Consider the following 17191-nt stretch of genomic DNA (forward strand, 5'->3'; position numbering starts at 1 on the left):
AGAATTGTCCCAGGACATTAGAAACAAAATTATAGACAAACATCGTAAAGGTAAAGGCTATAAAACCATCTCTAAGCAGCTTGAAGTTCCTGTGACGACAGTGGCACATACTATTCAGAAGTTTAAGACCCACAGGACAGTAGTCAACCTCCCTGGACGAAGAGAAAGAGGAAAATTGATGACAAATTGAGGAGACGGATAGTTGGAACTGCATCCAAAGAACCTAGAACAACCTCCAAACTCACCTTTAAGGTGAACTCCTAGATCAAGGTACATCAGTGTCAAATCACACCATTCGTGGTTGTTTGAGCCAGAGTGGACTTCATGGGAGACGACCAAGGAGGACACCACTGTTGAAAGGAAATCATGAAAAACCAGACTGGAATTTGCAAAAATGCATGTTGACAAGCCACAAAGCTTCTGGGAAAATGTCCTTTGGACAGATGAGACCAAACTGGAGCTTTTTGGTAAGGCACATCAGCTCTATGTTCGTAGACTCAAAAATGAAGCATACAACGAAAAGAGCACTGTCCCTACTGTGAAACATGGAGGAGGCTCAGTTCTGTTTTGGGGCTGCTTTGCTGCATCTGGCACAGAGTGTCTTGAAGTTGTACAAGGTCAAATGAAATCTCCAGATTATCAAGGCATTCTGGGTAGAAATGTGCTGCCAAGTGTCAGAAAGCTTGGTCTCAGTCGGAGGTCATGGGTCTTCCAACAGGACAATGATCCAAAACACAGCCAAAAACCCCCAAGAATGGCTAAGAGAAAAGCATTGGACTATTCTGAAGTGGCCTTCTATGAGCCCAGATCTAAATCCCATTGAACATCTGTGGAAGAAGCTGAAACATGCCATTTAGAGAAGACACCCGTCAAACCTGAGACAACTGGAGCAGTTTGCTCATGAGGAGTGGGCCAGAATACCTGTGGACAGGTGCAGAAGGCTCATTGACAAATACAGAAACAGTTTAATTGCAGTGATTGCCTCAAAAGGTTGTGCAACAAAATATGAAGTTATGGGTACCATCATTTTTGTCCAGCCCTAATTCATTAGTTTTCTTTTTTTGTTTAATAATTCTGTTAATCAACAACTCAAAAGTAATGGCTGATTTTGATTATTTAATTTTCAATAAATTTTTATTTATTGTTACTTTTGAACGTTTCAAGTCATTTCAGCGAGCATTGTGGACCTTTGTTCTTTAACTAAGGATACCAACAATTTTGTCTACCACTGTATGTTGTTAAAAAATGATACGTCTGTATAAGGAATTTTTGAAAACTCTGCAGGGAAATAAAAGACCAAATATTTGGTGATATTTTTTTAATCACAATATCAGTAAACTTGCATAGATGTCAAAAACATTCAACAGTGCTACCCAGTAGCTAGTTTATTATATATAAATTCTTGCACTTTCTGATACAGTGTTTTTCCTTGGTTTCCATCATTTTCTAGTGGGTTCACGTTTGCAGACAGTTCTTGCAAGTCTTGATCAGTAAGTGGTGTGAAGAGGTAATCTGAGCTTTGTCGTGATTCTGGGCTTCTCTCAGTTACCGAAGCACAAGTTGCAGAATTCGGCATTGGAAAACAAGTGTTTTGAGTGAAAAGCTGAACAGGGGTTTTGTTTCCCTCAGAGGAGATGGAATGACTGTTGAATGCTGCCTGAAATTCCTCAAGTGTGCAGTTGATTCTGGGAATGTATACATAATGGAGGCAAAATAAATCAGTCGGGTTGTCTACATCCAGCATGTTCAGGGATTCTAGCTCATAGAAAATGGGCGCATACACGTTTCGGCAGTTACAGTTCAAATCACGATTAAATCGCTCAACACGTTGATTATGAACAGAGCTCCCTGTCAACACAGAACTTACTCCTTTGTGCACTCTCATGTCCTCCCAAATCAAAACATTTTCCCCTCCATGATCAGTTCTTATGTGCATAGGCCATCCAAACTTGTTCACAGCTTTCCTAAATAGATCCAGGACAGTTGCAGCACGATTGTTGTTAGAACAATGCAGAAAAGTCAAAAATCTGCTGTACCCATCAATTGCAGTATGAATGACTAATTTCCATCTTATGAGCTTATGGTTGCCGTCAATGTGCCATATATAGTTTGGAAAGGGGACAGAGTATGTTCTTCTTTGCACTGCTGATGTTCTCCTAGACTGTGCTCCAGCAAAATCAACCCTTTGCACTGAGTCTCTGAGACGATGTCTTTGAACTATGATGTTCCTGGCACGCAAATGTCCATTGAGCATAACCTCTCCAACATGAGGGTGATTTGATTTTATTGCACGAATTACTTCATCCAGTTCCTGATCGGAAATGTCACTGAATTTTTGGTGTTTTATGCCATACTCTCTCATAAGCTTGTACAACGTTGGTCTTGATATTTCCAAGATTGATGCCGTTTCTGAGAGTGTTGTCCCCAAGAATATTAATCTTTCAATGTCCTCTTTGGAAATTAGGGTTGTTCCAACCTAACACCATAGGTGAAAAAAGGGACAAAAACAGACAAAGTGAATTACTTCTACATATAACAAAATATAATCTGTTCGCCGAACAAATAAAAAAACATATTAAAAGGTACATTTTCACAACAAAATTGATTGTAATTATACTCATTAAAAGTAAATAAGTCATTCAGTTCTTACCAATCTCTGGGATGTGCCAGCCCCTGCAGATGTGGCTGAACTTGTGGATGCTATGGGTGGCGGCAGAGTGTTGACCTGAGGTGGGCGGTGGTAGAAGAAGAACAATAATATGGATGTTTTGTTACTTTTTAAAAATCAGTTAAACACTAAACTATAAAAATAAAAAACAACAGTTGTAAAAAATGTAATCACTGTACTCAATGGAAGAAAACAACTGATGACGGTCTTACCGGTCTGTGTGAAGCGGCAGAACTTGTGGATGGTGATGATGTGTTAACCTGTAGAGTAGGAGCATGGAACAGAGAAAGTTTACATTGAAAATAAGTGATTGTAGCAGATTTTAGCAAATAAGAAAGATCTGTAATGAGAAAGAAGACAAGCAATAAATAAAAAAGACCCCCCTCCCTCCAATTTTCTTTTTTTCCATTTAGAGTTTCAGTGATGTAAAGAGGCATAAAAATACCACAGACATACATAGCAGGCCTACTCAGAGATATCTTTCATCATTATGTGTCAAGGAAGTTACAAAATAGCATTATATTATTACACTGTAATGTCAAAAGATGCCTTGATAACGTTAGCCATTTGTTAGCTAAAAAAAATTAAGACTAGCTTGGAAAGACTAGCTGTTTAGCTAGCTAAGAATCCGTTTCCACATAATAGTATTATAGAACTATTTTATTTTATTTTATTTAACTTTTCCACTTACCAGATTTGCAGCAGCAGGTGTAGGTGCCAGGACACCTTGCAATGCAGCTCGCACTCCTGAAACAACGGCCCTTTCCAATATCCTCAGGTCTCAAAGAGTTTGCCATGATTAAGGTTCAATTTTCGTCTGAACAAGGACCGCTCTATTCGGTGAGGGGCGTGGCCACATTAGCATATTTCCCAAACATTTAAAGTCAACATTTATATTTAACATTTAGGCGGAACATTTAGATTTACATTTACATTTAACATTTACATTTATATTTAACATTTACATTTACATTTAACATTTAACATTTGGATTTACATTTACTTTTAATATTAACATTAACATTTAACATTTACATTTAACATTTATATTTATATTTATATTTAGATTTAACATTTATATTTAGATATAAAATTTGTATTTAACATTTACATTTAGAGTTAACATTTACATTTAATATTTAGATTTAACATTTAGATTTAACATTTAGATATACATTTAAATTTAGCATTTCACATTTAGATTTTCATTTGCATTTAATATTTAGGTTTACATTTAATAATCACATTTAACATTTATACTTCTATTTAGTCTTTGATTTAATATTTATATTTAGATATAACATTTACATTTCACATTTACATTTAAATGTAACATTTAGATATATATTTAACATTTATTTTTAACATTTACATTTATATTTAGATTTATATTTAACATTTACATTTAACATTTAGGTTTACATTTAGATATAACATATACATTTAACATTTATATTTACGTTTGGGATTTAGGTATGTGTTTCGATTTAACATTTACATTTATTATTTACATATACATTAATATTTATTATTTATCATTAATATTTAGTTTTAATTTTAACCTCTAAAAGTACATATCCTCAAGTCACAGATTGTTTTTTTATTGGTGATAAATATAGACAAAATGTGATATAAATGCAGCATAAATGGAAAGAAATGTCTAAATGTGGTAAAAGTGACACAAAATTTTCATGAGGTGAATTTTTACATTCGGCGCCCCATAGAAAACATTTGTAAACCAATAAAAGAACTTTAAAATCAATCCTGAATTGCACAGGGAGCCAATGCAGCGATCTTAAAACTGGTGAAAACTGGTGAAATGACAAGTGATGGAAAGATCAAGATCCTCTAAAGAAAATACAGAGTAACCCTTGTGCTATCCTAGGCATTTTAACATTGGGAGTTGGGTCATCTAGACCAGTGTTTTTCAACCTTTTCTGAGCCACGGCACACTTTAACCTTAAAAAAAATCCCGCGGCACACCAGCATCCAAAAATTAAAAAAAAAAAGGAGAAACTCATACTCTGTATTGATCTACAGCCCCTCCACAAACTCACGTGCATTTTTGAGATAATTGTTGCAGAAAAAGCTGGAAACTGCAGCTGTTTTTTTTCTAAAAGATGCAATAAAAGATAAGTTAGAAGATTTAAAAACAGTTTGATGTGTGTTCGTTGGTTTCAAGACGTTTACAACAGATCTCCGTATGCGCTGTCACTCTCACAACCCAATGCATCATGGGAGATGTAGTGCATAAAACGGCCGGAGATCGGTTTTCGGAGCTTCATTGTTTTGTTCACTTGTTCCACGGTCAGATACCGGATTCTGTGGGAAGCTACACCGCTAAAGACGAGCTTTAGCTGGTATTTTTGTTAGAACTGAGCGACTTTACGAACTAAATCGAGACAAGGAAGTGAAGACTTTAACCACTTCTGATTGGTCAGACTGATGACATGTGATTAAGCCTTCAAGAATGATTGGTGGAGACAGTCAAAGGGACGGGACGTTTCCAAAATACAGCCAAAGGTGCAGCTGAATCGCGGTACCTTATCAAAATGTCTTTATTAAAATAAAATAAACGCAAAGAAAAAGTATTTTATGATCTTTTATATTCCTAACTCCTCAGTGTTTTATCAGGGCCTGTTTGGATGAACAGAGAGCTGAAATCATGGAGATGGTAATTGCTTTTAGATCAGTTAATGAGGGCAATTTCCCAAGGCACACTTGACCATCTCTCACGGCACACTAGTGTGCTGCGGCACACTGGTTGAAAAACACTGATCTAGACCCACTAGACAGTGCTCTGAACCTTTTTCCTTCAATGATTTGTGATCTTCACTGGTGTCCATGGATTACATGAAATCTTTCCACCTTTATCCACCTTTGTCATGGTAGGGAGAGCACGTCAAAGTAAGGGTGGGGTCATCTAAGATAGCACAAGGGTTAAATGTAATGTTTATAACACATATAATTTGTTCAACATATGCAGAAGTACAGGTTGAAACAAATTATCTCTCATGGAACTGAGAAGTGGCTGATGCTCATCTGAAAGAATAGCTCATGCATGGAAAAAAATGTCTGTGTTGGTCATTCTGTATGAAGCTTTTAGTTTTCTGAAGTTGTGAGGTTTTTTTTTTATCCTCACAGTCGTTTACAGGCAAACAAAAAAAAAGTTTTATTAAAAATTACAGTGACTTCATCTATTTCTTTTTCAGTCTTCATGTAAAATACATTAGACAAGCGCCCCTCCATTCAGATTTGCCAAATAGAGAGTTCACAGTAAACTAACTGACAAAAAGACATCCAAACAGGATTTCTGTTACACCGTCTCCATATCCATGTTTAGCAGCTGGTTGTTCTTTAATAAATCTGTATTTGCATTGCAGCCAAGCAAAACTTGCTTTTTTGCAGGGAACAGGCATTTCAAAGAAGTTTATTCAGATGCAGCTCAGCATCCCCCTCTGCTTTCATGTTGTGCTCAGAGTTTTCATTTCTTTCTTATTTTAACAAGTTATGCAAAACAGATCATAGTGGTTCCCTTCTTTACATTACAAGCACCATCTTCTGCTTCCTGCTTGGGATTTAAGTAAGTTAATTGATGTACTGGGATTGGAAGCTGAATCCAGAAAGGTTAGGTGACTGTCTTGCTTGTCTTGTAAAAAGAAGAAGTTGTTTTTTCTTAACGATAGATTTAATTATTATCTGTCTTTTTCCTTGCAATTTTTTAAAGCAACAAGTAAAAACAAAATCCTGTAGATTTTCCTACTTCACATTCTGTTATATTAATTTTTCTAATATTTACATGAATGCAAACCTTTAAAAACTGTTGCTTGAAATTGTTTAATTGATTCGTAGGATGTTGCTGCAGCTGTCTAAACAGCTGTCAAACCAATATATTTTGGAGCATTTGCACTAGTGCATGTGTGTGTGAGGGCAAGTGTGTATGTGTGTCTGTGCAGCCCTGCAACAGACTGGCGACCTGTCCAGGGTGTACCTCACTTTCCCCCTAACAGTAGCTGGGTTGACTCCAGTGACCCCGTGACCCTGCAAGGGATACAGCGCGTTCTGAAGATGGATGCATGGATGGATGGCATTTGCACTGGATAGGTGTCAAAAAAATAGAATACTCCATATGACCAATCGGAGGCGCTAAAACATAAGAAACTGCTTTTTTACTTTAATGCTCCTGAAAACAAAACATTCCATTCTTACAGTTTCACTTGCACATATTTTCCCAGCAATGCTTCTTCTTGCATTTGAGCGAGCTCAAGTGCTCGTGTACTTTACACTTCCTGTCTTGCAGGACTTTGCATGCACGTGGTGGAACAAACTGCCTTCAACAGTATCGGTTTCATCTTTCGATCCACCATGCATCAGAAATGCACGGAAACTACACATGGTTTAGCAGTTGTCTCTGTTGCCAGCTGACTTTTAAACAGTTTGAGGCAGTGGATGTTGGTACTTTTCCTCATCACAAGGCCCTTTTTTTGGAATGAACGTTGATTTCGGCAGCCAGCCGCTCTTAAGGAAACCATGTCACTTTTGACTTTAACTGACTGAGACTGAATGAGGTCATTTTTAAGTATTGCATTACAGTGTCCATTTTGTAACAGCTGCATGCGATGTGTGGGGGACTGCAGAACACCTATTCAAGACACACTGGCGGGTGGTATGCTGTCAGGGACAGGCACGGTCCAACTAGAAGTGGTATGACGGGAGAGTGGGAGGTTAGCGTCAAACCCCTGGAGCCCGCAAATATGCCAATAGGCCATATCCACATGTGGTGTGGTGAAAAATGGACTTAGCACTGTTGCGGTCATGAATGTGAGATTCTGGTCTCTGATTGGGGTGCACTATGAGCAGAACAGGATTTTTATAGGATATCTGCTCAGGCATTTTTGTTATTGCAGGCCAGGGAAGCTTTTTTTTTAATCCCCTACAATAGGAATTCCTTTTTTTTGGCTAAAATTGAATTCTTTTTTTAAACAAAGCCACAGTTCTCACAGTAAAGTGGCCATAAAAACCTGCTGGTGGTAAATTAGAAAACTTGTGTATATAATAGCACTATTGAGGGTTTCATTGTGGAAAAAATTAACGATAACCAAAACATATTTCCAATAGTAAAACTTTATGCTTTTGCGCAGCTGGAAAATGTTGCTCCATGGCAGGTAGTTAGAGTAAAAGAGGGAGAGGCCAGACGCAGCTTTCACTGCAAACTGTAACTCCTGTTGGATGTGTGTTCTTTGGGAAAGGAGGAGGGGGGGTCCTAAAAGCTTAACACTAAGCTTTGTGGCTCACCAAGACATATTAAACCCTATAATGTCTCTTTTGTTTCTGCATCAACTAAAGGTCTTCAGGATGGAGTACAAGTACAACAAACATCATGTGATGGCACACAAAACAAATCATTACAAGCTAATTGCAGCTTGCTGTGGCTCCAGCAAGCTGAGAGCTTATGTTGCTGCAAAAAAAAAAAATTAAACAAAAAGGGGGGAGAGACATCATGCAATAGTTTGGTGGAAATGTCTGCTATCCAAATAAAAAAGATGTTTGTGGTTATGGGAAGATTCTTGTCAAGGAAGCTCAGACATATGATGTCCATTTTTCCAAAGTCATTTGTTCTCTTGCTGCAGCTTAGTTCTCTTCAAACACATCAGTTCATTGTAAAAATAAAATAAAAATAATCATCAAAATAAAGATAAAAAACTTTTTTCATTAATTGCAAAAAAAACATGTATTGTTAATAGCTCATTCAGTATTTACCTACGTATGTATTTTAAAAATTAATTTTTGTGTGATATATTATGAATGCACATAAAAACAAGCTATTTCAGAATCTACTACTTGATTCGCCATTAGTGCAGTTTGTTTATATGAGGTCTAACCAAACTCCACAGGGACTATTTAATAATGAAGTCATGATGTCCATGTCACTCATGTGTGCATCACAGAGTAATTAAAGTGCTCAAGGAGGGAAAACACCTGACTGAATCCACTGTTTTTTTTCACATTCATAGAAAGATCAGAGAGAGTTGTTGTGTCAGTCTGATCCGAGACCATTTGTAAACCATTTAGGTCCTGTTTTGCACTGATCCAAAACCTTGCATAGACAGGGTTAACCCGCATCAATCACTACGCCAAAGCTCCTCTGCAGGCACAAACTACTTTCTTACTTAAGCTATAGGTATTGGTTTTTTTTTGTTTTTTTCCCCAGAGACATGCAGACTAGACCTCCCTTGAAAAAAGTAGATACAATCTCTGGACAAAAGTGAAGCTGGACATTTTTAGACCCATAATATTCTCTTTCACTCATTATCGCTGAGACTTTTAGTTGTGATCATTATTCCATGAGGGTGGGAGAATGCACATTAAGATCTGAACGATGTCCTTCACCCCCAAAAAACATTGCCACGTGCGTTGACTACCTGCTTTGAGTACAAACACTATTTGATTAAATGTGCACACTTCAAACATGTTCAAGAAGACCAAATCTGTCTCTATTTCTCTGTCTGAGGTGGGCACTGCACATTCATAAACACAATTAGCCCTTTAGCACTGACAAAGAGGCACGTTTTATTGTATGATGAGGCCACTCACAGTTAGACAGAAACACTTCAGTGGTCTAGTGCTGCAGCCAGTGGCTGTCTTTTTACGCTCTTCAAGCTGCACTTGGCATGCTGAAAACTGTCCTTTTTGACAGCACTCGTGTTCAATTACAATTTTAAACTGTTTTTACTTTATTTCGCATAAAGGGAATAAAATAAACAGAACACGTATAGACAAGGATGGGCTGCTAGAGGGTGAATTCATTCTTGTAAACATTTCCATTAGCTTACTGTTTTATTTTGATTTATTTTATACACGGCCTCACATTTTTTTTTTGTCTGCTCCCTTTAGGGGAGGCAACACAGCAAATCATCCACCTCAATCTGATGCCAACCACCCTCATGTCCCTCTTGACTACATCCACTAACCTCCCCTCTGGTCTTCTTCTAGGCCTCTTTCCCAGCGTCTGCAATCACAGGATCCTTTTACCAACATAATCCTCCTAACACGTCCAAACCATCTCAACCTGACTTTCCTGCATTTATCTCCAAAACATCTATGAGCTGTTCTTCAGATAAATTTATCCCAGACTCTATCATTGGACCTTCGCTGTCTCTAATGCTTTAAAAAGAGCCTCAACTGAGCCTCAACCTCCTGTCTCTTTCTCAGAACCACTGGTCTTCTGGTCTTCTACACCTTTCCTTTTATTCTTGCTGACACTCTTTTGCAAGAAGCACAGCTGGAACCTTCCTCCACCCATTCCAGCCTGCTTCCACACGCCTCCTTACCTCTTTCCCACACTCTCCTTTTTGTCTGGACTGTTGACCCATAAGTACTAAAAAGTCCTCTGCCTTCTTCCCCTGTCTTCCTGTAAGCATTTAGTTCCATTTGAATTCCTCTCATTTAGACACAAATACTCTGTCTTGCAGCAACTGAACTTCATTCAACAAGACTGGGCACAAAGCAGATCCTTGGTGTAGTCCCACCTTCACCATGAGTACGTCTCCTCCGTTCCTTGGGTATCCTCTCCCTCTCCAAGATCTCCAAGTGGTGTCTGACAGTCCAGTCAGACACCACTGCCACTTTTCCTAAACACTTCCATACCTCAACAGGTATGTTGTCAGGACAATCTGCCTTTCCACTCTTAATCCTCTTCAATACTGTCCTCACTTCATCTTCACTGATCTTTGCTACTTCCTTTTCAACAGAAGTCACCTCTTCCACGGGGTTCTCTCTAACATTTTTCTCCTTCCTTTTTTCCATCAATTTGTGGGACCTGTCAACGCATTTCCATGCCTGTCCTTAGGATGGGAAGGTTGCTGCATGTCCTCCTTGTTCAACCAACAGTTGTCTAATTTTAGGTCAACAGCACCAGTGAAGGGCCATGACTCATACGGTGTGAAAACCAGATTTGCCACATAGGTTTTGGTTTTGGTTTTGTGTCAAATGCTCTTCCTGAAACAACCTGCTGTATTTATCTGGACTTGGGGCAGACACACAAGAACTCTGGATGGTGCCCCAATGTGGTTGCATTATGTGCAAGCTCTCAAATTGCTTACACTGTAATTTGCCTAAATATGTATCTTAATGGTTTTGCATTTTATTCTCTTTTTCTCCGAATAGGTTCCAACACTTTCAATACAACAACAAAAGCAAAAAACAAAACAACAACCTGTAATGTAGTTAGTTTTATAAGCCTTATTTTTTCGAAAGACTTCTTGTTTAAATTTAGGAATAACACGTCAAACTAAGGGTGGGGTCATCTAAGAGAGCACAAGGGTTACTGAAAAACTCTTTAATGTCAAATTTGGCCCATTTCATTTTATTATCTTTTTCATCAGTTTCAGAAAGTGTCTAGAGAAATGATAATGAGCCTTAAAAGAAAGATACACAGGTTTCTCAAATGTCATAGTCACAGTGGGATGACTTCACTTTTAGCGCTCCATCTGGTGCTGCAGCTTTGCCACACACTCTGCCCAGCTGCTTTTGACACGTTCATTGGCGCAGAGTGATGCATCAGTGGCTGTTTTGACCGGACTGTCTGTCACTTACCACATGGATAAAATTTGCCTCCAATTAATTGGACTATAAGACTTGTTAGACATGTAGTTGCTGCCTGCCAGTAAGCCTGCCAGTTTTCTGCAGCTCATGTTACTGGGATTTCTCCTGTAGATCCAAAGTAAATGGACAATCTGTTGTGTTAAGTTTCCGCTTAATGGTTTAATATTCATTAAGAAATAAAATTAACTGGAGATAAAACCATTTAAACTGGTTTCTGTGTTCTTTTTAGCTGAACCAGGCCAGTGCAAAAATGCTAAACGAAAGCAATGCCACACACAGACTGCAGTACAGTGTTGTGTTGATGTCTTGTTTGATACGCACCACATAGTCAAAGCAAAACCTCCTAGATGTCTCTTCTCACCTTTTTCATCTAAAAGCAATTGTTGTGAGGTACCTCAGGGACCAGCTCTTATCTATGCACAAATCCACACACATAATAAGCATAAAGGTTCTCCTGCTTTGAGGAGATGGGTCTGCACGCCAAGAAAAGCTCTTCAAACAATCCGAGTCATGTCTTTAGTTGGTATCTTTGAGATTAATCTTAAATGCTTTTGCTCTGTTAGTTAAAGAAAAAGATCTCATGGTGCAAAATTCTCATCACAGCAATTTTGAAGTTGGATTTTTCTCTTCTGCTGCTAGGGTGTAATTTCATACTGGCACAGACACCCTCTATGTCCAAGAATGCTCCATAAATGTTTGATCTTAGCATGAACGTTGAGCAAGATGCTTATTAAAGCACAAGGTTGGAATTTTTTTCCCATCTGATTTATATCAGGTACAAGACCATGGGATGGGTAATTTGTCTGATGGAAGCATTTTTATTATAGAGTTCTATCTTTTGTGGAAATGATAGGTCTGATTCTCACCAGTTTGTCCTGAAGTTTTTGCTTTCCTTTGACTGCAGCTGATTATTCTGGAATGTTTGTTTAGGCTCATCCTCTGCAAGGGAGCATCACCTGGAGTCTGTGGCAGCGCCCTTAGCCCTTGTGCTATCCTAGGCACTTTAACACTGGGAGTTGGGTCATCTAGACCCACTAGACAGTGTGGTGAACCTTTATACTTCAATAATTTGTAATCTTCACTGGTGTCCATGGATAACATGAAATCCTCTCCACCTTTATCCACCTTTGTGATGGTAGGGAGAACACATCAATGGTCACCTTGACCCCATAGGATAGAACAAGGGTTAAAAGTTTAAAGAGAAAACACATTTTCAAAAATTCAGAAATAAAACAGAGAGGAAAGGTGAATAGCGAGAAGGTAGTTGCTTTTTGTCCAACCAGCTTGACTTTTAAAGTTGAATAACGCATCACGTACAGCCAGTATTTCACTGACCTTCAAGAATAATTGGCAGCATTGCTTTCTTAATAAATTGAATCTTTGTGTCTCCAGCCATCTTAATGCAATGTATATTTGGAATCTTAAAAAGAACAACGAAGGTCTGTCAACAAATACCAAGTCTACTCAAGAATGCTAATGGGTCATAATCATTTCTGCATTTAGACAAATCTGATGAAAAGGACCCTGCACTGCGTGACCTCCGATGCACCGATTTGTTCTTTCCCCAGACTTGGCAGGTCCGACAACAAGAGAACTTTAATAAGAGTGATCTGACATGAGTATAAATACTTTCCGTGGATAATTGACCTTTTTCCTGGACACACAGTCCAACTTCAAAAGGGTATATTCTCTAGGCTCTGAAGGCCACTGATTAAACACATTTTAGAAGTATTTCCCTTCCATTTCCAGGACAGATCTGACTCAGGGATCTGAGATGTGTTTCATTAAGTTGTAATATGAAATTTTGTCCCACGTGGGTGTGTTCCCAGTGTTTAAGAACTGTATTGCATGTTCTTGTGATTTATTTTTGGTGCAGATGGCTGTTGGAGGGGAGGTGATGCGGCAAGTTGCGCCGCAGCATTTCTCGAGACACACTGAAAAAAAGCAAAAGAGGCGTTGTTCCAGAAGTAGATTCCAGCTTTATTCCCAAATCCCCGTCAACTGCACTGAATATTTCAGCTGTGTAAAGCGGGCAGGAGCAGCGCGGCACCTCACAATAGATGACATTGGCTTGTAAGTTTTGAAGTATGGCGCTCAGGGGGATTCCATTATGTGGCTGTCACAGAGCATTAGATGAAACGGGAAACCCTTTCATGTGTGGATTACCATTTTTACCCATCAGAGATAATAGATTTTGCCTTTCCTAATCCATTTCTCCATTGATTCTTGTCCTTTTGATAACTTCTTGCAAGTATAAGCAATATTTGATGCAAAAATGGTGACTTAAAAACTTGGTCAAAAGGCTCATTTTTAATATGAGAGAGCTGCTTGATGTTTTTTACTATGAGGAAATGAAATACAAGATTCTTCATAACTTTTGATTTTTTCCATTAGAGTCACTCTTGAGCCCAGTTAGAAAGATTTTTGTGTAAAATGCTTTTGAAGGATCCAAAAGTCAAGCAAATTTGCATTTCCAACAGTGAGTTACATTTGTAACTAAATATATGTTCATTATATGTTTTTGTAGCATTTTCTTTGTCTGTTTCTGCAATTTAGACATTAAACTTTCACCTTTTCTTAGCGGGTATCAATAAATTACCAAGAGGCTACATAACTATTATTCCGAACATTTTCTAGATTTTTTTTCTTATTTGAAAAATTAAAAGTTGTTCTTGGGTTCTGTCCAAATTGACTCTTTACTCCCTAACCCTTAAGGGAATAAGTTATGTTATGTTATGTTAGAATATCCAGTGCCTTGGATTTAAATGGAATTTATAGACCATGCTTCCTACTTTTTCTTATTTTTATTTATTTGTTTATTTTGTTTAAACACCAAAGATGATGTCACCTGTGTCCTGAAATCAAACCTTATATATATGAACATTTTACAAAGAGTATCTATGAATCCACTGTGTTCTGTCAATGAAAACTTGAATGATTTATAAAGAATTAATTCACTTACATTTCTTTTTAATGACAAATCGTTTAATTACAATGCATTGTGGTCGTGTGAGCAGTCATGCACAGTGGTTTTTCGCAGAGATTTCAGGGAAGTTTCCAGGGCACTGGATTATGGAATTGCTGGAATTGTATGTCTGAATTCCATTCCTACTCCCTAACTACAAAAAACAACAAAATAGTATGACAATGTAATACCCTGGATTTTATCAGCTACTCGGACACCATGCCCAATACTTTTTTTTCTTTCAACGGCAACTATATTATCACATATTGTCTTGAGTAAAAACCTAATAAATACAGACATTTTAAGAAAACTTTTTACAAATCCACTGTAATCCGAAATTAAAACTTCAATGTTTTTTTTATACATCAATTGAAATAAACTTTTTCACATGAAAAATTGTTCAAGCAACAATGCATTATGGTCTAGAATTGTCAATCTAGTGAGCATCGAAGCACACTGTTGTTGAATGTAAACAAGACTTCTAGGTAATTTCTAGATCAACTTGATTTTGGAATTGTAGGTTGTGTCCAAATTCCTATACAGTACATAGTGCACTATAGTGTGTTTGTTATTTTGCAGAGCTGTCCAAAATCTGCAATTCCATAATCGAGTGCCCTCAAAACTTCCCAGAAGTCTCTGCGAAAAACAGTGAGCATCGATGTCTGATCGATTCTAACAAGATTGGCGAATAAAGACCAGAACGCGTTGCGTTTAAACAATTTTTGTGGGAAAAAAAGTATTCTGATTTGTTTTTATAAACGATCCAAGTTTTCATCATAAGAACACAGTGAATTCATAAAAAGTCTTCTTCAAATTTTTTTGGCCAAATGATGAAGCAAAGGGTTGTTTTAAAGAAGCCGGCGCAGTGATACAAAACATTTAAGCTAGGTGACCGGAACTTCTTTTTTCACCGTGCGGTTATCCTGTGGTATATCACTTTTTAATGCAGACCCAGCAGCCATTTAGAATCAAGTATTCACCCGGACCATGGTATAAATATATACATATATATATATTACAAAAATAACCTTCTCTTTATAGAACGAGCTGAAAGGAAGAATGGAAAGCAAGAAATGAAAAAAAACTTTTTGTTTCCCATGAAGATCAAACAAACAGCTTGAATTTTATTTAACAGTTAGGGACATTACAAATACAACACAAGTGGATTGAATTCCATCCTGGTCCAGTTGTGAAACAGTGCAACAAAATTTGGTAACAATTCCCAATAATGTAATTTGGTTTTCTTATTTAATTTATACACCAAGATGTGGTCAAGCTGAGAAGCAATTGTTTAAAGCAGTCATTAAAAACACAAAAAGGTCAAGTCTTTGCACAGCTTGGAGGAAAAAGTTTGAGCTTTTACGAGACAAAATAACAAACTGTTAAACACTGTAAATCACATTACTTAAATGCTTCCTGTTTTCAAACCACACAGAACAAACTGTCCTTGGTTTTTGTTATGGCTAAGGGTTCCACATTCCGCTTTGTCAGTCTGAGCAAAACTGCTCCATGATTTTCTCATCTCCTGAAAAAGAGGGAGCATGTGTTTATTTGTGTTGCGGGAAATCCATGACCTTTTCTCAAAAGCTTGTTCATGAGGAACTTACATATACCTTTTGGTTCCCAGAAGTCTGTGTAGAGGTGGGAACATTCAGATGTTTGCTTTTGTGGCCATCTTTGTCCTTGGCTTTGGCACTGGGGAGGCCTTCAGTTGGACCTCAGCAGGTGTAGATAGTTGCTTAGGCAGATTTTCAGTCTGAGCTTTCAGTTTTGACACACTCGCATACTCTGTTCCCCCTGAGTCCTGGGAGGTTGAAAGTAAAAAGCTGTCAATGGCGTGCATTTGCTCATAGTCATAGCTGGGGGAGTTAGGCTCTCTGTTGCTCATAGAAATAATCTCTGGTTTGTCTTCTTCCTCAACTGTTGCGCGTCTTTTTTTGTGTTTGCAGCAGCAGCATAATGCTATGATAACAATGAGTAAAAGAAGAATCAAACCTGCTCCTCCTGCAAGCACAGCCATGACAACCAATTTTGGAAAACAAAGCAAAGGAGCAGATGATGTTTTACACGTCAGCCGAACACCGTCGCTGCTTTCTTTGCTGATGTTGTTTTCTACGCTGCAAGAAAACCTTCTCTCTTCTTTCACCTCCATCAAAGAAATGCTCAGACTTTGAGTCTTTTCATTCGTTAAAATCCTCTCATCAATCATCCATGAGTAATTCAAATAATGTGGTTTGGACACACTGCAGTGAAGTTTAACAGCATTGGACTTAAAGTCACAGATGTAAGTCAGTTGAGGTTTTGGCACTTTGTCCATCACACAGAGGTGCCTGTCCCATTCTTTTTCTAAAGTGCCATTAGAATGCCAAACACTTGCTTTGTAATTCCCTGCACTTGCGAATTGAAGATTCTTCAGTAAAAGAGATCCAGTGGAAGAGATGTCCTCCGGTTTTCCATGAAGCACCTTTCCTTTCATTCTTTGGAAGATGACTGTGTTGTTGTGAGTCCATTTCAAGTTATTTTTCAGATCCTTATGAGCAAATGGTAACATCAAATTTTGTCCGACTGCTCCATAGACATCACATGTATCCTTGTTTGCATCCAATAAGCCAAGGAATTCCAAAAGAATGATGGCAGCAACAAGATTTGCCATGATGAGCCGAAATATGTGTCTTTCGAAATCCAGATGAAACTGTCTTCTCCCCAGCTCCAGCTAAAGTGCAGTCCACCTTAAACCTAAACGCCCCTCTAAAACCTAAAACGTGACGTAAACAAGGAAGTGAACATTTCCAAGAAGGAAACTGTTACCAAAGTCTTTAATTTCAGTTCTCCAAAATGTATCGCAGGCATGTGGCAAATGATGATTTCAGCTGATGTAAAAGTCTGCATTTCATGACGAATCTCAAACTTCTTAGGCCATAAAGCTTTTTTTTATTGTAGTTAGTCCTTAAGAA

General features: G+C 38.0%; 1 protein-coding gene and 1 long non-coding RNA gene across 3 annotated transcripts; both read right to left on the reverse strand.

The window, feature by feature from the left end:
- Positions 1 to 1305: 1305 nt before the first annotated feature.
- On the reverse strand, positions 1306 to 3693 carry LOC110017508 (uncharacterized). Its single transcript, XR_013656588.1, has 4 exons — positions 3360 to 3693; positions 2881 to 2928; positions 2651 to 2725; positions 1306 to 2476 (listed from the first exon to the last, which is right to left on the reverse strand). It is a non-coding gene; the product is annotated as an uncharacterized LOC110017508 (long non-coding RNA).
- Positions 3694 to 15322: 11629 nt separating this feature from the next.
- On the reverse strand, positions 15323 to 16971 carry LOC101158850 (T-cell surface antigen CD2). 2 transcript variants are annotated; one of them, XM_011475913.3, is made up of 2 exons: positions 15845 to 16971; positions 15323 to 15762 (listed from the first exon to the last, which is right to left on the reverse strand). In XM_011475913.3, the coding sequence occupies exon 1, from the start codon at positions 16888 to 16890 to the stop codon at positions 15889 to 15891; it is 1002 nt and encodes a 333-aa protein (XP_011474215.1). In that variant the 5' UTR covers positions 16891 to 16971; the 3' UTR covers positions 15323 to 15762; positions 15845 to 15888. The 2 variants fall into 2 exon arrangements, with proteins under 2 accessions (XP_011474215.1, XP_004069561.1); XM_004069513.4 differs by having other exon boundaries at positions 15624 to 15762; positions 15851 to 16970.
- Between the last annotated feature and the right edge of the window lie 220 nt (positions 16972 to 17191).

The sequence above is a fragment of the Oryzias latipes genome, chromosome 6 (assembly GCF_053564925.1).
Source record: "Oryzias latipes strain Hd-rR chromosome 6, Olatipes_Hd-rR_3.1".
NCBI classification, from domain to species: Eukaryota; Metazoa; Chordata; class Actinopteri; order Beloniformes; family Adrianichthyidae; genus Oryzias; species Oryzias latipes.